The sequence below is a fragment of the Larus michahellis genome, chromosome 6, assembly GCF_964199755.1.
Source record: "Larus michahellis chromosome 6, bLarMic1.1, whole genome shotgun sequence".
Lineage (NCBI taxonomy): Eukaryota > Metazoa > Chordata > Aves > Charadriiformes > Laridae > Larus > Larus michahellis.
In genome coordinates, this window is record NC_133901.1 from 34187888 (window position 1) to 34207190 (window position 19303).

The 19303-nt window shown below is 41.2% G+C and overlaps 1 protein-coding gene across 22 annotated transcripts in view; it reads right to left on the reverse strand.

Moving 5' to 3' along the window:
- Window positions 1-19303, reverse strand: part of PCDH15 (protocadherin related 15) — a 799343-nt gene that overhangs the window by 146656 nt on the left and 633384 nt on the right. For all 22 annotated transcript variants that reach the window (XM_074589898.1, XM_074589897.1, XM_074589896.1 and 19 more), the window contains one exon: window positions 16319-16412. In XM_074589898.1, the coding sequence (XP_074445999.1) occupies window positions 16319-16412 (94 nt within the window). The remainder of the gene's footprint in view (window positions 1-16318; window positions 16413-19303) is intronic.

A 19303-nucleotide genomic window follows, 5' to 3' on the forward strand; every position in this document is an offset into this window, starting at 1 on the left:
CGCAGGGAGGCCACAACATCTTCCCCAGGAGCAAGAGGCATTGGTATCTGTCACGACAGTTGCAGTGTAGGCTGCTGCAGAGGTGGAGCAGGGCATGGGAGACTGACCTGGTGTTAGAACACTGGGTCATTGTCTATGAAGGCTTCTTTCAGTGTTTTATTCAGTTCACATGCAAGGAAAATAAAATTATCTTATTCTATAAATACAGCCTGTTAGACAAGTATTCTAAGGGAGACAGATGGTAGAAAGAGACACACATGAAGTTTAATACTGATGCCTCATTGCTGCAGATTGCTAATGATGGCTGTCCAGGCTCTGCTTTGTACTCTTCCCCCAGTGAGAGTAATATTTGTAACAATGTTTATGCTGCAGCCACTACTGCTGTGAAGCGCAGTGTAAAATCAAACACTGCATCAAATCGGCTTTCCTGTGCCATATCTAGATGCCTTCTGATACTGAGCTACTTTGTGTCAAGCTATGCTGGGGGAAATCTATATGACATTGCACAGAATCACAGAATGGTAGAGGTTGGAAGGGTCCTCTGGAGATCATCTAGTCCAACCCCCCTGCCAGAGCAGGGTCACCCAGAGCAGGTGGCACAAGAAGGCATCCAGGCGGGTTTGGAATGTCTCCAGAGACGGAGACTCCACCACCTCTCTGGGCAGCCTGTGCCAGGGCTCTGCCACCCTCAAAGGAAAGAAGCTCCTCCTCGTGTTTAGGTGGAACTTCCTATGCTCAAGTTTGTGCCCATTACCTCTTGTCCTGTCCCTGGGCACCACTGAAAAGAGCCTGGCCCCATCCTCCTGACACCCACCCTTTCAGTATTTATAAGCGTTGATAAGGTCCCCCCTCAGCTGTCTTTTTTCCAGACTGAAGAGACTCAAATCCCTCAGCCTTTCTTTATAAGAGACATGCTCCAGTCCCCTCAGCAACTTGGTAGCTCTCTGCTGTCCCCTCTCCAGCAGTTCCCTGTCTTTCTTGAACCGGGGAGCCCAGAACTGGACACAGTGCTCCAGGTGCGGCCACCCCAGGGCAGAGCAGAGGGGGAGGATGACCTCCCTCCACCTGCTGGCCACACTCTTCTTGATGCACCCCAGGATGCCATTGGCCTTCTTGGTCACAAGAGCACATTGCTGGCTCACAATTACAGTTAACAGTACTTACACAGTGCGGATGTCACCCCTGAAAGAGCCCTTTGCTTTAGGCACAAGACTAACCGATCTGTTAGGAAGTGGCACCTCACAGGTTTCATAGCAAAGCCTGTGAACAACCTCCATTAAAAAACCAACCAAAAAGTCTGAAGGTATTCTGCATCTTTTCTGAAGCACCTTCTGCAGTATGTCCCATGAACAAACCTCAAGCAGATTTACACCGTCACAGCTCTGTGCAGTAACCGCCCACAATAAATGCAGAATATCGTCTAATTTCTATTAAGGGGCAAGCTCCTTGTATCTGACACATGGGAAAAGCACTTGCAAAGGACAACTAATGCACTCAAAACCTACTCCCTATCTTAATAGCATTTGGTCACGCTTTCATTGCTGTGGCGCCAGTTCAATCTGATAACTTACTCTCTGCAGAGAGATCCTGTAACAGGTCAATCTCCTTCACCTTCCAAATCCACAGGCTTGGCAAGGGGCCCAGTTGCCGGTACTGGAGCCAGCCGCCTCTCTTCCCGGTTGTCAATCTGGCTGGTGCATTTGCAGGGTCCCAGGCATTCAGTGGGGTGCTACCTGTGCCAGCAGCCTTCCTTGGCAACCCCTCCTGATACCCACACGGCAACGGGCAGATCCCAAACGCACACCAGTGGCATAAATAACATCCATGCACCAGACAGCTCTTTCAGAGTGGGTTTTTCTACAGCTTTTGTACGGAGGTAAATGCAGAAAGAAAATCTGTTCCACAATAAGCAACACACAATAACTTCTTCATATTTAAAAAGTAACAAATACAGAATATCTTGAAACAAACAAACAAAAAGATGCTTTCAGGCTGGCTTCTTATCATAGAATCACAGAATTACAGAATTATATTATATATGATATTTGCTTAGGCTCAGTTATTTGCTACTGGTTTCTGAAACTGCCATTCTCACGTTCAACTTACATAAGGAAAATGCACTTTACAGTTTATGCCTCGTTGTCAACACAAAACACAGTCCAGAACGTTTGCTGTGATGATGTGCAACACACACTGAATGTAAATCAATCTCCTGAAGCTAACTTGATTTTACAGAATATAGGGTAATAAAAACTCCTAGATTTAATAAACTGAGAGAAATATGTCATAAAAAACCCTGGTTTAAGACAGTGAGTACTTCTCATTTTGAAAAACATTTCCATTCAGGAGAATTTTAATGGGATGTGCCTGATAATCTGCAGCGTGGTTACTCCTGCCGCTGCTGAACCAACCCCCAGCAGCTCTCAGAGCAGCCACCAGAACCCGGCTTTGCATCCGGTAACTTCTGAATCAAGTGCTGGAAGTCAAATCACTGCTGTGAATTACTTACACATCTAGCTTTTGGCCGTAAGTGCGTGCCAGTGGGGAGGGGCTCACATACTTTTTTTAAATAAACGTAGCAACACGTTACAAGGGACTCCTATGAGCACTTCTCCTAAACAGCAGTGTTCTTCTAAAGCCAAGCAACTCTCTGCTCTGCAAGCATGCTATTAACAACATGACCCTGCAGCAATACTTTTACATCTTGAACAAAAAAGGGAACTTTTCTTGCCTTCAAGCCTTCTTGAAACCCAATCATTATAATATTATTAGAAATACAGAGCTTACTGAAAAACTGGAATGAGTCTAGAAGGGGTCATTTGAAGACATATCAAAGGAAACTCAGGTTTCTCCTAAAAGCAGACAGTGGCGGCAGCAGGGAAGGCTGCACTCTGCTTAATACAACCTGGATTTTAAGGTGAATTTTAAGATCCTTTCTAACATCTTTATCAATGATTTAGAGGAGGTAACAAAGCACAGTCTCCTTAAGTTTACAGGCGACATCAAGCTGGGGGTAACAGCCAATATGCTGGAGGACAGGGCTGCCGTTCAGAAGGACCTCAGCCGGCTGAGACACGGAACCCCGTGACATTCAGCAAGGACAAAAGCCCAGTCCTGCCCTGAGGAGGAAAGAGCCCTCGGCAGGGGCCCTGTCCGGCAGCAGCTCTGCGGGAAAGGCCTGTGAGTGTCGTCAAACAGCGAGTGGAGCAGGAGCAGCTGCGTGCCCTTGGCAGCAACATGCGACAGCAGCTCCTGGGCTGTGCGGAGAGGGGACCAGCCTGGAGACCCGAGAAGGGGACTGTCCCCTCTCATCAGCCCTCATAAGACCTACATACTCAGCAGAAAAAATGGATGTAAACTGAAACAAGAGAGGTTCAGACTTGGGCACAAGCAGTAGCTTCTTCCCACTAGGACCAAAATGAGAGCATTTCAGCATGATGAAGCAAAAGTGTTTCCTATCCACTGTGCTCGAGCTTGTTTTCACACTGTAGACAGGTACTGGGAACCTGCTCTCAGCACGTCCTGGATAAGAACATGAAGAATCAAGTCTGACGCCTTTTTGTCATTAGATAGGGGTTACCTGAAAAAAGCAATAAAACAACTACCAGCCTGACTTATGCATATGAAGGCTAAAAGCTTTCTTGAGTGATTCTTCAGGTTATTCTGCGACATACGGTAGGAATTGTCATTGGTGCTGAGGGATCCCAGGTCAGACTAAATCCCCGGACTAACAAGAATTGGAAAAATTGCAGAGTTTTTGCTTGGCTTAGTTTTGCAAGAAAAAAAAGAAAGTTTGTGGGGATTTTATAAGAAGGAAGAGAGGGAGGAGGTAGGGGAACAGACATTTGGAATTGTTTCCCAACTCTTCAGTTACCTAAGAATTTTAGTATTTTTCAAATTGATAGCAATACTTGTATTCCCCTTAAGCATCCCACCTGCCAGCCAGCATGGCCACACAGGACAGTGCTCCACTTGTTATAGAGTCTCAAGTCATACTTAAACTTTCACTCATGAATTTAAAAAGCAGTATTTTTGCAAAGGAATGGTATTTTATCGACACGCCAAACAGGAAAATTATTTTATAAAATTAAGTTTTCTGTTCTTCCTAAACTTCCAGGGGTACTAAAATAAGATCCTGTAAGAAGACCAACATTTCAAATAATATCCTCATTGTTATATTAGTTCCAACGTACCAAACTATCAAAAGTGGATACATTCAGTGGCAGGATCACCAAGAGGAGCATTCGTAACAAGCTCTGGGTTAGCAGCAATGCCCTGGTGTTCTCTTCCTTCAAATCAGTAACAACAAACTCTGAAACTGAGAAAGAATATCCCACTGACAGAGCAATGCCAACCTTTTATATAAAGTGGTAGTCAGTTGCCTACCTTCCTTTCTTTGAGATGCATAAAGCAGGAGTTCTGCCATTAGCATCAGAAACTGCTATAATCAAAGATGATTAAATAAAATCAACATTTTTATATCCCCATTAGGTGGCTCCAAAGATTTGCTTAAGCTGTGGCTTGCAGAGAGCTTAAGACCGACATGCTGTTCTGAAATGGCCTTTATTAGACAACTAGAATAAATGACAGCAGCTTATTCACAACTGCAGTACAGGGCAGTATTGGTAACATCATGATCATCCGTCCTGTGGATAATGTAAAAAGTCACCAGCAACACTAAAATCACATTGGCTAAATAATCATTGCTTAGAAGTTATGTTCAGGGCTAGCCATAACCTTTTTTCGGTCTGTCACTGGAACAGAAAAGAAGAAAGCCAAGTAGACTATGGGTCATGGCCGTTCCTACAGCAGCCAAGTTAACTACCTGGCATGCTAGTCAACAGGCGAGAAGGACCACAGGTAGTGAATGCATGCTCTGAGGATAAAAGGCGCCCCGCAGAGAGGATAAAAGGAAACACACTGAGAAAGGGTTGCTATATTGTGTATGAAGCTCAGTTTCTCATACTGTTAGAGAAGCCTATCATTTCTCATTACCATTTTCAACTGCAGGTAGTGGCAGCTGCTCCCACTGTCACGTAAACGGCACTTCATTTTCTTTGTCACTAGCTTAAGTTTTTCCGCCAAGGAAACCTCCAGCAGACAGATGGAGAGGTGGTGATGCTTTTAACTTTGTCACAACTCATCACATTGAAATTTTTAAATCATTAATGAAGAGCGTGAGGAACTGTAAGAGTAATTCTCGCCTTTGACTACCAAAGCAGCAAAAGTTATACTTAATGACAAATTCTGATTGGGTGCCCATTTATTTCTGCAAAGCCAGCTTTCTTGTCTTGTGTGGGGAAAGAGCTCTATTTCCACATCTCATAGTCTCAAGATTAGAAAAAAAGATTTAATTTCTCTTCATTCACTGGTTCTCATACTTCCAAGTGCTGTAACATATATCTGGAACCCATGTCCCAGCTCCCTACAACATTACTGTCCTCTTCGTTTGGCTCTAGTCTCGCACCCCTGCCAGGTGACCTGCATTTGGCAGACTAAAATTAAGAGACAATGCTTACAACTACCAGCAGCACAAAGCAAATTTTTCCTTGCAAAGCCTGGGGAAAACAAATAGAGAAAAAGATGATATTTGAAGAAAATCAGTTGCCAATATCATCTTTTAATTCTCCCACTTGATTGTATACATGCTATTTTGTTCATTACATACTTCAGAATGAAAGCAAATAGTATCACAGATTTCTTAAGGAATTGTGAAAAGTTGGAGCGTTTTGTAGAGAATCCTAAGAGAGAGAGTAAAACAGCGTGCTCTCATGAAACAGAGCTGCTGTTTTGCTAAAGCTCTTGCCATATGTTTAATTACCACTAAAAGTCTTAAAACAAACTTGAGTGGTTCCCCAAAGTAATGAGAGACACCTAGTTCACAACCGGTTTTGTGTATCAACTGAATGGATACTCCTTGTGCAAATACCAAGATAATACAGTTAAGAATACCTAAAGAACTGCCTTGGCTGCTTTAAAACTAGGCATTTCTACTAAAGATTTGTCAAGTATGGTTCGGAAATGAGAGTTGAAGCTATTACCAGAAATTCACGCAGGGGAAAAAAGTAGTAGAGCCTCACATCAGGCGTTTCCTATTTATTACTGAAGCTAACTGTGTTTACTTCTCTTTTATAATAAACATAAGTCAAACAAAAGATCAACAGCTGCAATTTATAGTTTTCTTAGGGCCACTAAAATAGTTCTTACATATATAATTCTTCCCTTAGCAATAACTGTAACATTTACATCGCCTCCACAAATATCTTTTGTCCTAAGCATGCCAGGGTCTGACAAATGTTATGGAAGATAAATTTGAAGGAAATTTCACTCCTGACTTATTTTATTTGTACCCTGCCATTTAAATTGAAGTTGGGAATTGATGAGAGCATTCTACGCCTTGGAGAGGAAACATTCTTAGCTCTAATGTCAAGCAAGTTTATTAATTTAGACAAACTCTAAGACAAACGCTATCAACTCTAGATATAACTAGTTTGCAAATAATAACATCTGAGGGAAAGCCCAAGGCCTTATTTCATCGAAAAAGAAACTGTAAGTAATGCTTCTGATCTACGTATCAGGACTTGTCTATAGTCAATTCAAGAAAATGACACTTAAATGATGATATCCAAAACAAGAGCTATTCTTTACCAAGTAGAGGAAACAGCTGCTCAGATCTTAAAATACTGGGAGTGATAAGGACCAGAATCAAATACACATGAACTACAGAACAGGTAAACTGCCATGCTGTCCAAGCTCAGTGCTCCAGGAGAGTGACAGCCTGAAGAGTGACGTTGCTAACGGGAATCTAATAACGGCTGGTAATGGAGGATGACAATCAAGCGCCAAAGTCAGAAAAAATGATGGCTAAATGTGCACAACTGGTTACGGCCTTGGTCACTAACCTTTTTGAATGCAGAGAAGCTGCATAAACCACATCCACCAGGCCATGGGGAAGGGGACCATGTTACTTTTTTCCGGTCTGTTCCTATCAGCAAGGCCGCAAGCCTCAGGTATTTTCAGACCTTGTTTCCTTCCAGTGCAGGGCATGAGAACTTTAAAAGCCGTATCTATCGACCCTCTACACCCCTCCAAGTTATAAAGAAGTAGCCAGCTGGACTGCAAAGAAATTTAGGAGAGAGAAGAGACTGAGGCTGAAGGGACAGACAAGGCTGGAGCTTGTCAATAATTTCATTAATGAAAAAAGATCAGAAAAAGCCTGGGGAGGAGATAAACAGAAAAGCTGTCAAATACACAAATACAAATCCCCAAAGGAAACCCTCCAAAACCAAAACCTCACACATCCCAAAAGAAAATAAAAAAGATGAGAACTTCAGTGGGAAAGGAAGAGAAAATCATGAGCTGTCAGTGTGCACTAGCAGCCCAGGAAGCCAATTGTATCCTGGGCTGCATCAGGAGAAGCATGGCCAGCAGGTCGAGGGAGGTGATTCTCCCCCTCTACTCCTCTCTCATGAGACGCCACCTGGAGTACTGCATCCAATTCTGGAGCCCCTACTGCAAGAAAGATACGGACGTGCTGGAATGTGTCCAGAGAAGGGCCACGAGGATGATCAGAGGGCCGGAGCACCTCTCCTATGAGGACAGACTGAGACAGTTGGGGTTGCTCAGTCTGGAGAAAAGAAGGCTCCGAGGAGACCTTAGAGCGGCCTACCAGTATCTTAAGGGGGCTACAAGAAAGCTGGTGAGGGACTTTTTAGGATGTCGGGTAGTGGTAGGACTAGAGAGAATGGATTAAAACTAGAGATGGGACGATTCAGATCGGATGTTAGGAAGAAGTTCTTCACCATGAGGGTGGTGAGACACTGGAACAGGTTGCCCAGAGAGGTGGTGGACGCCCCATCCCTGGAAGTTTTTAAGGCCAGGCTGGACGGGGCCCTGAGCAACCTGATTCAGTGGGAGGTGTCCCTGCCCAGGGCAGGGGGGTTGGAACTAGATGATCTTTAAGGTCCCTTCCAACCCTGACAATTCTATGATTTTACATTGACGAAACGTCCTTGACAAACGGATGGGACTGATGGGAGAGGTCTCCACGCTTATGCTGCTCACTAGCCATGTAACGGCCAGGGCTATAAGCCTGCGTGTCTATTTGAGGAAGAGGAAGAGTATTGATCTGCGCTCCGAGCAGCTGAAAAGCATCTCAGTATTACAGGAATGAAACATTGCTGTTTCTATGGGATGAACCAGCAGTAGCTGGTAGCGTACATCCCAAGCTACATGGTTCAGGCTAAACAACCCAAATTTAGAGCATCCTGTGTGCTACGCATCACCTACCACAGTTGGAGGCTAACGTACAAAGTAGCCTGTGTTTGCCATGCAGCCCAGCAGGGACAAAGATGCAGAAAAATTGGTCTGCATCTAAATGAAAAGCTCAGGATTCAGTGTCTTACAAATAAAGCTGTGGCAACTACCAATCTTTATACCATAAACCAAACCTGAGAATTTCAGAACAGGTGAGGAACATGGACTGCCAGAGCCTTCAGCTGCAACTCGCCTAGCATTCCTGCGTGGGTTATCGATATACTGGAGACCGCGCTGCTGTTATAAAAGGAACAGAGGTTTCTCTAACCTGCAAGACCCGTCTGAGAGGCACACTCAGCTACAGAGGGGTTGAAGGCAAGGAGCTTTAAGAGGTGTCTGCTTTTGAGCTCTCTTTGCACATACAGTCCTGGCTGAAAAAGTCTGCCCAACTTATGCTTTCCAGTCTAACTAGAATTCATGGCCATGGTATTTACTGTCAAGACTGTGCTATTATGGAATATACACAGTAACATAACGTATACTCAATGTTACACTATACATTACTGCTATTGTGAACTCTCCTGCAAGATCTATTTTAACATGGTTCTCCTTAAGCTTATTTATTTTGGCATACAAAATGCTTCAATAATCCTTGGTGCAGAACTGTTTCTCACCTTAAAATAACTGAAGTCATCCTTCAAAACGGAATTACAATCTGCTTAAAATCTTTGATTGAAAACTGTGATGAATCTTTTTGTTTATGAGGATTACTTAAATCATCCCTTCCCTCTTAGCATTTGAAATCAAAGCCTTTATGACGAATATTGAGCCTTTATGAGGAATTCAGTTTGGGAGTCTCCTAAAACTTGCCCTAATAACAGAGGGTGCACGGAGATGCCAAGGCATGGAGAAATGCCTTCTCTCACAGAAGGGGAAATCTGGCTGGACAAATTCTTCTCGTGTAAACTGAAATGTACAGATCAGCTGGATTCTTTAAGGCTTTCTCATGTGAAGTACGTAACTTTTCAGGGAAATAGCAATAGGCAGTGTTTCTCTTTAGTTACAGTTTGTAATCTTGAAAAGAAAATAATTCAAGGATGAGTTCTTTAGAGGAGGAAGTACAAAATCATTTATCTGTTTATATCATTCCTTTTCATGTATCTAAGAACTATTCCTTCCCACTGCAACAACAGATCAAAATAAACGTGCTACATTAAGGTAGCATTAAAGTTCCACAGTATGAACGGATGACATTGATTTTATTTTTTTGGGCAATCTTGTTTTACAGTTTACAAAAAGGTCAGTTAAGTAGAAGCCTTTTTCAATACAAGCCTCTTTGTACACAAAATCTCTGTTCAGTGAGTATTTACCGAAAGAGGCACGCATGGTTAATCTTGATAGATAATGGAACTGATGTGGAGCAGATATAAAGTAATATTTACAGGAGTAACAGAAAATTTACTGTAGTTAATTAATTCTCTGTACGCAGCTCAAGCAGTAAATCTTTGTCTAAATTACCTTGATCTAGTGCTACCTGTTTGCTTTAAGGAAAGTAATTTATTCAAGTGTCATGGGAGATAGATGCTCTAAATTATTAATGATCTTCTAAGACGACTGAAATACCGAAGTCTAACTTACACTAAGCCTAACTGCAGCCAGGAATATGGTTTTCAGAGCTTCTAAATTCTAAGCCCCACTGATTTAAGCTCCTGTACTGAGTACGTTGCAAATCCTTGAAGGTTTTAACCACACTTAAAGGTTGAACATTGCAGCGTCTCACTTTTATGCACCAGACATCGCAGTGGAATTTGGAATCCAGTGCTGGGTACCCAGAACCACATATAGAAAGCACAGAAAAATATTTAACATGTCTTTAAAAATGCCAATTCAATCCCAATTTGGCACCAGATGCTCTGTGCCAGCCCAGACAACCAAGAAAACGGTTCTCTTTCAGATGCCTTTCTAAGGGTTGCCTGATGGTGCCTCTGTCTCCTCAGGAAACATGGCTCCAAATCAGTTTTGGGGTCTGCAATGCTAAAATTACTCCATTTTTTTCCATGAAGTGTTCTTTGCAGAAGAAATGGTCACAGTCTGAGATTAACAGGCAAGATCAAACCCTCCCAAAGCTAGGTCGCCTCTGATCTTTCCTACCAGCAAATCTCAGATTGAACAGCACAACTTCAAAAAAGCAGACGGACAACAGCTATTTCTGGACTTCCAAAGTAGTTCAGTGGCCTGGTGGTTAAGACACACTCTGGGAAAGCAGGTTAAGTAAACCTTGAGTCTTCTAAGACCTAGAAGAGAATATGAACCTTCATCAGTATTTTCTGGGTGCCACAAAGTGAGCGTGACAAGGGACATCAATGTTGTTGCTCTCCTGCAGGAAGGCTGTAGCTGCCTGGAAGGTTGAGAACAGCCCTCCTGGATGACTGACAATTTTTAAGAATACCTAATTACTAGTTCCCAAATGGCTTTGTAAGCTAGGCACTGAGCTGCTCACTTTTGCAAAGACTTGGGCAGAAGCACATTTCTGAAGCGCTGGGTGAATATTTTCAAGACTAGGCATCTGTATTTGGAGGTTTGAATTCTGCTTAAATCACACCATACACACTAAGACAACACAATGGAGCTTCCTGTTTTATCTATATAAATGGACTGACAAATACACTCACACAAGCCAAAAATAAATAGCACAGAAGTCTTTTTCTTTCTTCTAACAAAAGTCATGCATATTTATTTCTAACTTCTCCCTCCGAAATGCAAAGACACAAATTCTTGCTTTGAAATCCCATCCAAACACTATGATCCGTGAAAACAATTTGAGCTCGACATGTTTTTTCGTTCGCGTCATTCTTCTGCCCATCTACAACTAAGTCTCATTACTAGGGAAATAAAAATATTTTCCTGACTACTCAATTAATGCGTACTTAATTGTTTGTTGTGTCATATTGTTAACAGTGATGGGTGGTAGGTCACGTTATTCCAAGGTCAGAGAAAAACCACAAGCCTGTTAATGCTCCAGGTTATAAATCAGACCAACAATAACTTGGGAAGCACAGTCAAGCATTTTAAACAATCAAGAGCATTATAAGGCATGCAAAAGTGATGAAATGGTGTCAGCCAGGCCACGCGGCTAAATGGAAAGCCATATTGCTTGGTGAAGGCATAAGTAGGTCTGTATTAATTTTGATGGAATAAGCAGTCCCCAAAAGTCAAAAGGCGTCAAATGTGGCTGTCACCGCACAACATTAGGCAGTTAAATAAGCCTTGGGGCTTAGAGTACAGAAACCTCAACTATTTAGTGCCATAGCGACATTGTTAAAAGTCTCTTTGACCCTTTATTAACGACACAGGAAAACGAGCAGGAAAAAAACTTCCATTAAACCACCAAAAATTTAAGGTGCGTGGGACCACAGCCTTTTCAAATGCAAAAATGTGTTCAAAAGACTTCATGGATGATGATGGGGAACAGTTAGTTTTCTGTCACAAAACAGATAGAGAACATTGCAGGTAAAAAAGGAGGGCCAATGCTGTATTGTATACTGTGTACTAGGCCAGTATCTCATGGGGTTTACAGCAGTGTGTGGGAAGAGCGTCAGTCCCTAGAAGATCAGGAATCCGGTAACTTGTGGGTTTGGAAAGGTAATGATTCACACCGCTATGATTACGGGAAAGGCACCCAGAGGAAACGTTGCTCCCCAGGAGACTGGGGCTGGAGGTGCTGTACCAAAGCAGAAGGGTGATCCCTTTTGGAAGTGTCCTGTGCCCAATGTGCTGACCTCTGAGCTCCTGGAGGTGCCAAAAGTGGGGAAAAAGATCCATTTTGGCATGTCTTCCCAGGCCAAAGAAGACTCTTGTCAGGCCTGGAGATGGCAATCAGTGAGTGAACTGGACCAGCGTTAAAGGCAGGAAAGATGCTAAATCTTTCTGGCCCTTTCTTTCTGTTTCCTTCAGGTGAGCTGATCCCAGAGACTGCTGACTCGATACTGAAATACAGGCTTCACAACGAGCCTTACTTATCTCTATGGAGAAAAACATTCTTAGTTTTAAGAGAACAATGTTGAAGAGACAAGAGAGTCATCACCTTGAGACAGACAACTATTTAAGCAGCGTGGGATAAATTTTCTGAAAGCTTCAACAATTTGAAAGCACAGCAACATTTCCCATCTGAAGTACTCCATCTAAAATGCAGTACTTTATACACTATTATTAATAATTAAAAGAGCTGAAGTTACGCCTCTTTGAAACCTATGTTATAATGGCTAAAAATCTTTATTCACAACAGAATTTAGCTGAAAAATATTATCGATATTGAAATGTCTTGAGTGCCGTTCACAGTTTCTAAGCAAGTTCACTGGCTGAAATCACAAAGACTGAACTTTCTCAGATCCGTATGAAACACCAACAAAAACGTTTTATTTTTTCCAGTATGTAAGAGTACTCACATGGCTTTTTATGCATCTTTATACTTGAAGGCTGTGGAATTAAATAACCTGCTCCATAGTTAAATGGTCAGTGCAACCACAGCTGTCTGTGCTTGAGAACAGGCTCGAACTACATCACCTCTTGAGATGCCATGCAACCTGAATTATCCTGCAATCTTACGACTGTTGTCCATAAAACCTAACTACTAAAATGACCAAACGCTGTATTTTCATGTTGTAACTGAAGAGGAAAGCTCTAGTTAAAAAAAGTTTTTAAAAAGTCAACACCACCACCACCACCCCCCCCAAAAAAAAAAAAACCCACAGTAATAAAGTCTTTTCCCTTAAATGCCTTTCAAATTTTACAGAAACAAGCAAATACAGAAAAGGCTGTACAGAATACAAAAGCTTATTTTAAGTATATTTGACTCTAATAGCTGGTTTCCAACAGCCCACTGTTGGATGGAAAGAAATCAATTTTTATATGTTACCAGCTAAAATATGTTAACGTCATTTTAGTTAAGTTGTACCTGCCTGTGGAATTAACTTTGTGAGTTTAGGGAAACTGGAACAAGTTCTTCAATCGGATAACCGGTTTTCTGTAGGCACTAATCGAATTGTTCCAAAAAGCAAAGCTTGATGACAAGTGGATGGTGAATTATTTGGGGAGCCGTAGTTTTGTAATTGTAGGGGTTTTATATTTTTTTTTCCCCTAATGAGACACCATTGCTTTCTGATAGAAACTAGTTAAAAAGAAAAGGTCCTCCATGAAATTTCACTGACTTACTGAAATAAACATCCATACCCTTAGAATGGTTTGCCATCTTACCAGCTAGCAATTTTAAATGAGTCCCTGACCCAGGAGGAGCCTGTCAAATAGCAGAGTAAGTCAAAATGAGCTGCAAATCAAAGCAATTCTGCAAAGATGCAAGGAAGCCTGGCAAATTAGTCAAAACCACTGTTTGCTGGCACGGGAAAGGCATAGAGATTTAATGGGTTGAGCTGCCCTGTTTCATCTATTTGTAAAATAAAAGCCGAAAAACTTATACAGCCTCATTTGTGATACTGGCAAACCAGGCCAAGTCCTAACCTTCATCTACTGCCACCAGAGGCTTAGGGTGCAAGAGCAGTCACCAGCCACACTGCTGGCCAATTTTAAGAAGAAAGTTGCCCCACCGCTGGCAAAAAGTATCGTAACAGAAGAAAACAGCTCCAGCCAGGTTAAGAGAGAGTGATGAGGACTCCAAAGCAAGGAGCAGTAAAGAGAACGCACACAAGCTAGAGAGTGTGACTACATTTCATCATGAGGACAATTAACACGCACACCTGCAGGAACAAAACTCCATGACAGAACCTGTATGGTATTAAGGGAAGAAAGCAGATTATAAGATAAAAGGGAAGTGGATTTTTAAGTGTATATTGTCATTACAGCAGCAACAACATGACAACACCATCCATCAAGAGCATTCAGTACCAAAGAGTCAAGTGACCTGCTGCTGTTTTGCTCATCTTTCTGCTTGTCAAGCACCTGCTGTACCAGTAAGAACTGCTATGCTTATTGAGAAATGATGAGTTTTATGTGCCAGCGCTGGGAAACCACACATACCTTTCATTGGTGTTACAACAGTTCTTTGGGCTCTAATTATTTAGTTTCCTTGTAGGATACTCTTGATACTTTAATTAAAAAAAAAAACAAAAACAAAACACTAAAAAAATCCTTGAAATTTGCATACTGTTGCAATTACTTTTGAGAATGCTACTGTTTTATTTGTATTAAAACACCTGGAGAAACCGCTAGCCCTGTCTTCACTGGGCTAGGCAATGCATGAAGAATAGGACAGTCCATTCCCCCAACAACAGGGCCACTTCTTGCTCCAGCCTGGCTACTGAAGTGCTCGCAGACTGAAGCACCAATGACTTCTGCTGCAACAGGCAGTCCACCTTACATCAGTATCATTCAGAGACAATGCTAACAAAGTCCTCCACACTTCATTTTTGTTGGTTTTTACACAGTTGAGCTTCAAAAGCCATATCTCACCTTACATACAACTGTTTTATGTTAAGGAGCATGCCACAATTAAGTGGATTTCTATTTAAAAAGTAACTGTTATCTTCTGAGTGTTAAAATGGATCACATATCCAGCTAAGTTCCAGGACGAAGAGAATGAATCTTTAGATGAAAGGAAGAGGAAACATCTTTTCAGTGGCCTTTCTATGCCCAAGGTAGCAGCATAACATAGTCTGAAACAGAATGCAAGTCTTTTATTTGAATCTTCACGTTTCACAGCTGGAAGTTAGAGATGAAAACAATTGAGCTCATAGTTATCAGGAGTGGAGAGCACTTCACAAATAACAAAATTACAAGTATTAAGATGAATTACTGAAGATAATGGTAACCAGATTTTTAATGGTAAAGGTGTAGGCTCTGTTATAGTTATTCCATATTGCCACAGAATTGTATAAAGGCCCTAAAACTTTGTCAATACTTTGGGGAAAAAAAAAATATCTAAGTAAATACTGAGCAGGAAGGCAAACCTTATACACTGAAGAAGCTAAAATAGGGAAAAGAGCATACGACAGAAATAATACATAAGATTTTCTTCTGCTGTGGTGAAGACAGGGTAGGGAAGGGTTCAAACCACAGAGCTTTCGTGACTGCTCCATAGCAAGCTGTCAAAGGTTTCTCTGTTTCAATCTCAAAGCTGAACACTGCCTCCTAGAACAGCTCGGATAATGTGCACATATTATTCTAGATCTGCCCTTATACACTGTAATTTCAAGGTCCAATACATAGAGACTTTTCCTCCACCTACGCTATCATTCCATGGCACAAGTCCACAGCAGAACTGCTGCACTCCCATTTACCTCACACAACCAACTGCAGTAAATTCCCCCTGCTGGGATTGCTGCAAACTTTCAGAAAAACTAATTCTATTGCCTCTGCTTGATAAATAAATACATATCCTTAAATCGCCCTCCAATTAATATGGAAATTGAAAACCACAATTTTGTTACACTAAGCACAAATGTGAGCAGTGTGTTGGTTTGATTGTCGGGTCCATGCACGCCTGATCAGTGCAAACACAGAAGACTTAGAAATACCTCCTGAAAAAAAAAAGTTTTATTTTCTTAAGAGAAGAGCCATGGACACTTTTCCAGATTTTTTTTTTTTTTTGAGAGCTTAAAAAAATTGAAGCTGGACAGTGCTTTCATCTGTCAATTGTGAAAAGTGCACAATGCATTTGACTAGATAAAGTACAAATCCATAATACAGCTGCCCAGATAGCTGATCTTTAGAAGGTAAGAAGGAAGACTGGTTATTTAATAGCATGGAGAAGAAACAGTAAGAAGACGCACATATCTGAATACGGCAAAACCTTGACTGCATCGGTTCTTGTTGAAGAATAACCAAAAGGCAGAAGCAGCAGTAAAGTCACTTTGTTTCAAGATCAAAGGACATTACCCCAGTGATACAAAGGCTTTATCTACACAATCCTTCCGGAGATAAAGGAAAATTGTTGCAGATTACAGATATACTTGGTCAAGACCCATATAAAAGACACTCCAGTCAGACTACTTCAAGTGCCTAACTACATATTGTAACAGCCCATATTCTTAAACTTTGCCAGGAAACTCACCCCATCTGGTCTGCCATCCGAGGCTGTAACAATCAGAATATAGCGATCAGTGCTCTCTCTGTCCAAGGGCTTTCCTAAGGCTAGCAGTCCAGAACTAGTAACAAAACAAAAACACAGAATGTTATCACAACAGTTTCAAGATATCTACAAGCACTTTTGTTCCACTACTTTGCGTTACACAACTGTTTCCCTTTAAGCAAGTTATTAAGCTTTTATGCTTTATTAAAACCGAAGGCACCTTTTGTGTAGGTAAAGGCTAATAAAAATGATGAGCCAATTTCTAATGCTTTCCGCTTCGATATGTGTATAATTTAGGCATAAAATAACAACCTAGTGATCTACAGGATTATACAAATACAGACTTGCACTGAACACAGGAATCTCATTTGTTAGAAGGCTACACTGCCACAATAAAACAGAAGAGGGAATGACAAGCAGTCTGTTAATCACAGAAGAGTCCTGATAGCCCCGACAAGATTGCAGCAGTAAAATCTGGGAATAAAATACACATGGTCTTAAGCAGGAGTCTCCTCAGAGTTTCATAGGGAAAGGCTACTATCTCACACGTTGTGTAAATTCAGGAAAAGCACTGCAATGAGCCAATGCCCTTTCAGCGCAAGCACAGATGTACTGTATACCCTAATAACACCATAGCAACACAAGCACAAAGGCTGTGCAGAATAAATCAGGATATTGTGATTATTGATCCTTATTTAAAAAAAAAATAAAGAAAAGAATGAAGGGCAAGCCATATCCACAACAATGAAAATAAACAGAATTAAAATAAAAACACTGCTTCTTAAAAGTGTCACAAAGTCCTGTAACTGCTGACAAACTAAAAAAAAACCCTGGATTTTGTCTCTAGGATGATCTAATTTCCTCATGCAGGAGTCTGGAAGCCACCTGGAGGTGTGCTGTAGCAACACAGACAAGATCCCACCATGGACTCATTACTTTTCTATTAGGAAGCATCAGAAAAGTGCTGTTGAGTTGACAGTCCTGTCAACGTATCTGAACTGGCCCAAGCGGTACTTCCACGACCAGTGCTGAAGGCCCTACACTTCATTTACGGGATTTGGGTGTCTACTGGAAAATGGCCAAAGATGTAACAAATTGAGATGTCTGTTAAATGCCACCCAATCCTTAGGCTATTTAACAAAGATGCACCAAGAAACATGGATCCAGGATATCGTTATCCTCTTGTCACAGGCCTAGGCAGCTTCTCCCATGAAACTCCACCAAACATGTCACAGTCTGCTTGGAACATTTTAAGAAAAGTGTAACAAGACATGATTTTGCAGTGCAAAATCCACACGGGCTGGGATCTTGGTATGCTGTGAATTTCCACGTGTTACTCCATTTTTAATGGACACATCAGACATAAGCATTCGAGATGCACAACTATACATTTTGCTGGTTGAACCTACATTTTACATACATGACCTAGAACCTAAACAGCTACTTGCTCAGAAAGAGCTTTCATTAAAACAAGAAAAAAAGTGAAAGCCAAACCAAACCAAAAAGTCCCACGAAACTATGAGATCTCCTTAGCTGTACTTCTTCAGAATGCCTGGATGTATATAATCTGTATATAATTCCAATGATGTTTCTTCCCTAGACTATAAATTTCTGCAGAGTTTCTGCTGTAACTTCTTATTCTCAGAGAAGAGCTCAGCAAACTGGTTCCAAGCCAAGACTTTTTCCAACGTTATTTTCAGCAGAGACAAATACCAACACTTCCCTGCAAGCTGTTACCATGAGCAGTTTCAACTAATTACTGCAGAAATAGGTGGAAACAGTGAATGGGAGCATAACTCTTGCTTACGGATGAAAGGTTGGTAGGTAAAATAATATCCAAGCTCAGTAATGAATGAAAAGGAAATTTCAGGAGATGCTACGTTCAATCTGCCTCATTGCTAAAACACAGGCACATGTTATGTTTAGCTTCCCCAAAAAAGCAAAATCCAGCAACTTCATGGTACCTGGACTACAACATACGTAAAAACCACCACATGCAGTAAGGTCAGATGTAAGATAGACTTGCACATAGATGGGGGGGAGCATGGTAAACATAAAAATGACTCGAAATGGATCCCAGAGCGAGGAGAATGAAACCACACTCATCCCAGGGCAGGACTTCAGATGCTGAAAACTCAGCATAGACCCCTGCTGCAGAGGAAATTACTGCCATGAAGGCCCAATGGGAAGGTGGCAGGGTAAAGTGTAACACCAGAGCAAGGGACAGACCTTAGGAAGTTTGTGTATATATTTATAGATGTTTTTTATATATGGTCATATATATAGTAATATAAATATATGTAGCTACACACAGCTGTATGATATACATGTGTACATATATAATCATACACATAAAAATGTTAAAATTACATATATACATAAAAATTACATTATGCATATTTTATATTTACATATATACACATACTAAAACATACGTCTATATGCGATTTTACCTATTTGCATTAGTGTCATAACTGGACTACTAGTAATTGTTTGATTCAGTTATTAAGGTTTTAATTAGACTTTGCATGCATACATGGCCCACAAGAAGGCAATGTGTGTAAAAGTGGTAGGATTTGCAGCAACCTAACCTGTAATTTGTGTGTGACAAGTTAACAACACTCTGTAGCTCATTTTTGCTTCCAGTCTCGTGTACTGTCTTCTGCTAAGGAATATTCAGCTGAGCTCAATTAATATTATTGTTATATTACTAAAGACCATTTAACTTTTAAACTGAATTTTTTATAATTAATAAATAGCAGATGCTGGAACAGCAGTGACGCTACTGAGAAAGGCATTAACTTCCTTTGAGGGCTGTAGAAAAGTCAGATGTATCATTAACTGACATGAAACAGTAAACCATGCTCTGTATTTTAACGATTCCCTAATTTTCCAGTGTTTCTGCAAATCAATTAGCTATCACAATAGATCATATATATTTTTCAGCATTTGTTCAAGACTCTGCAA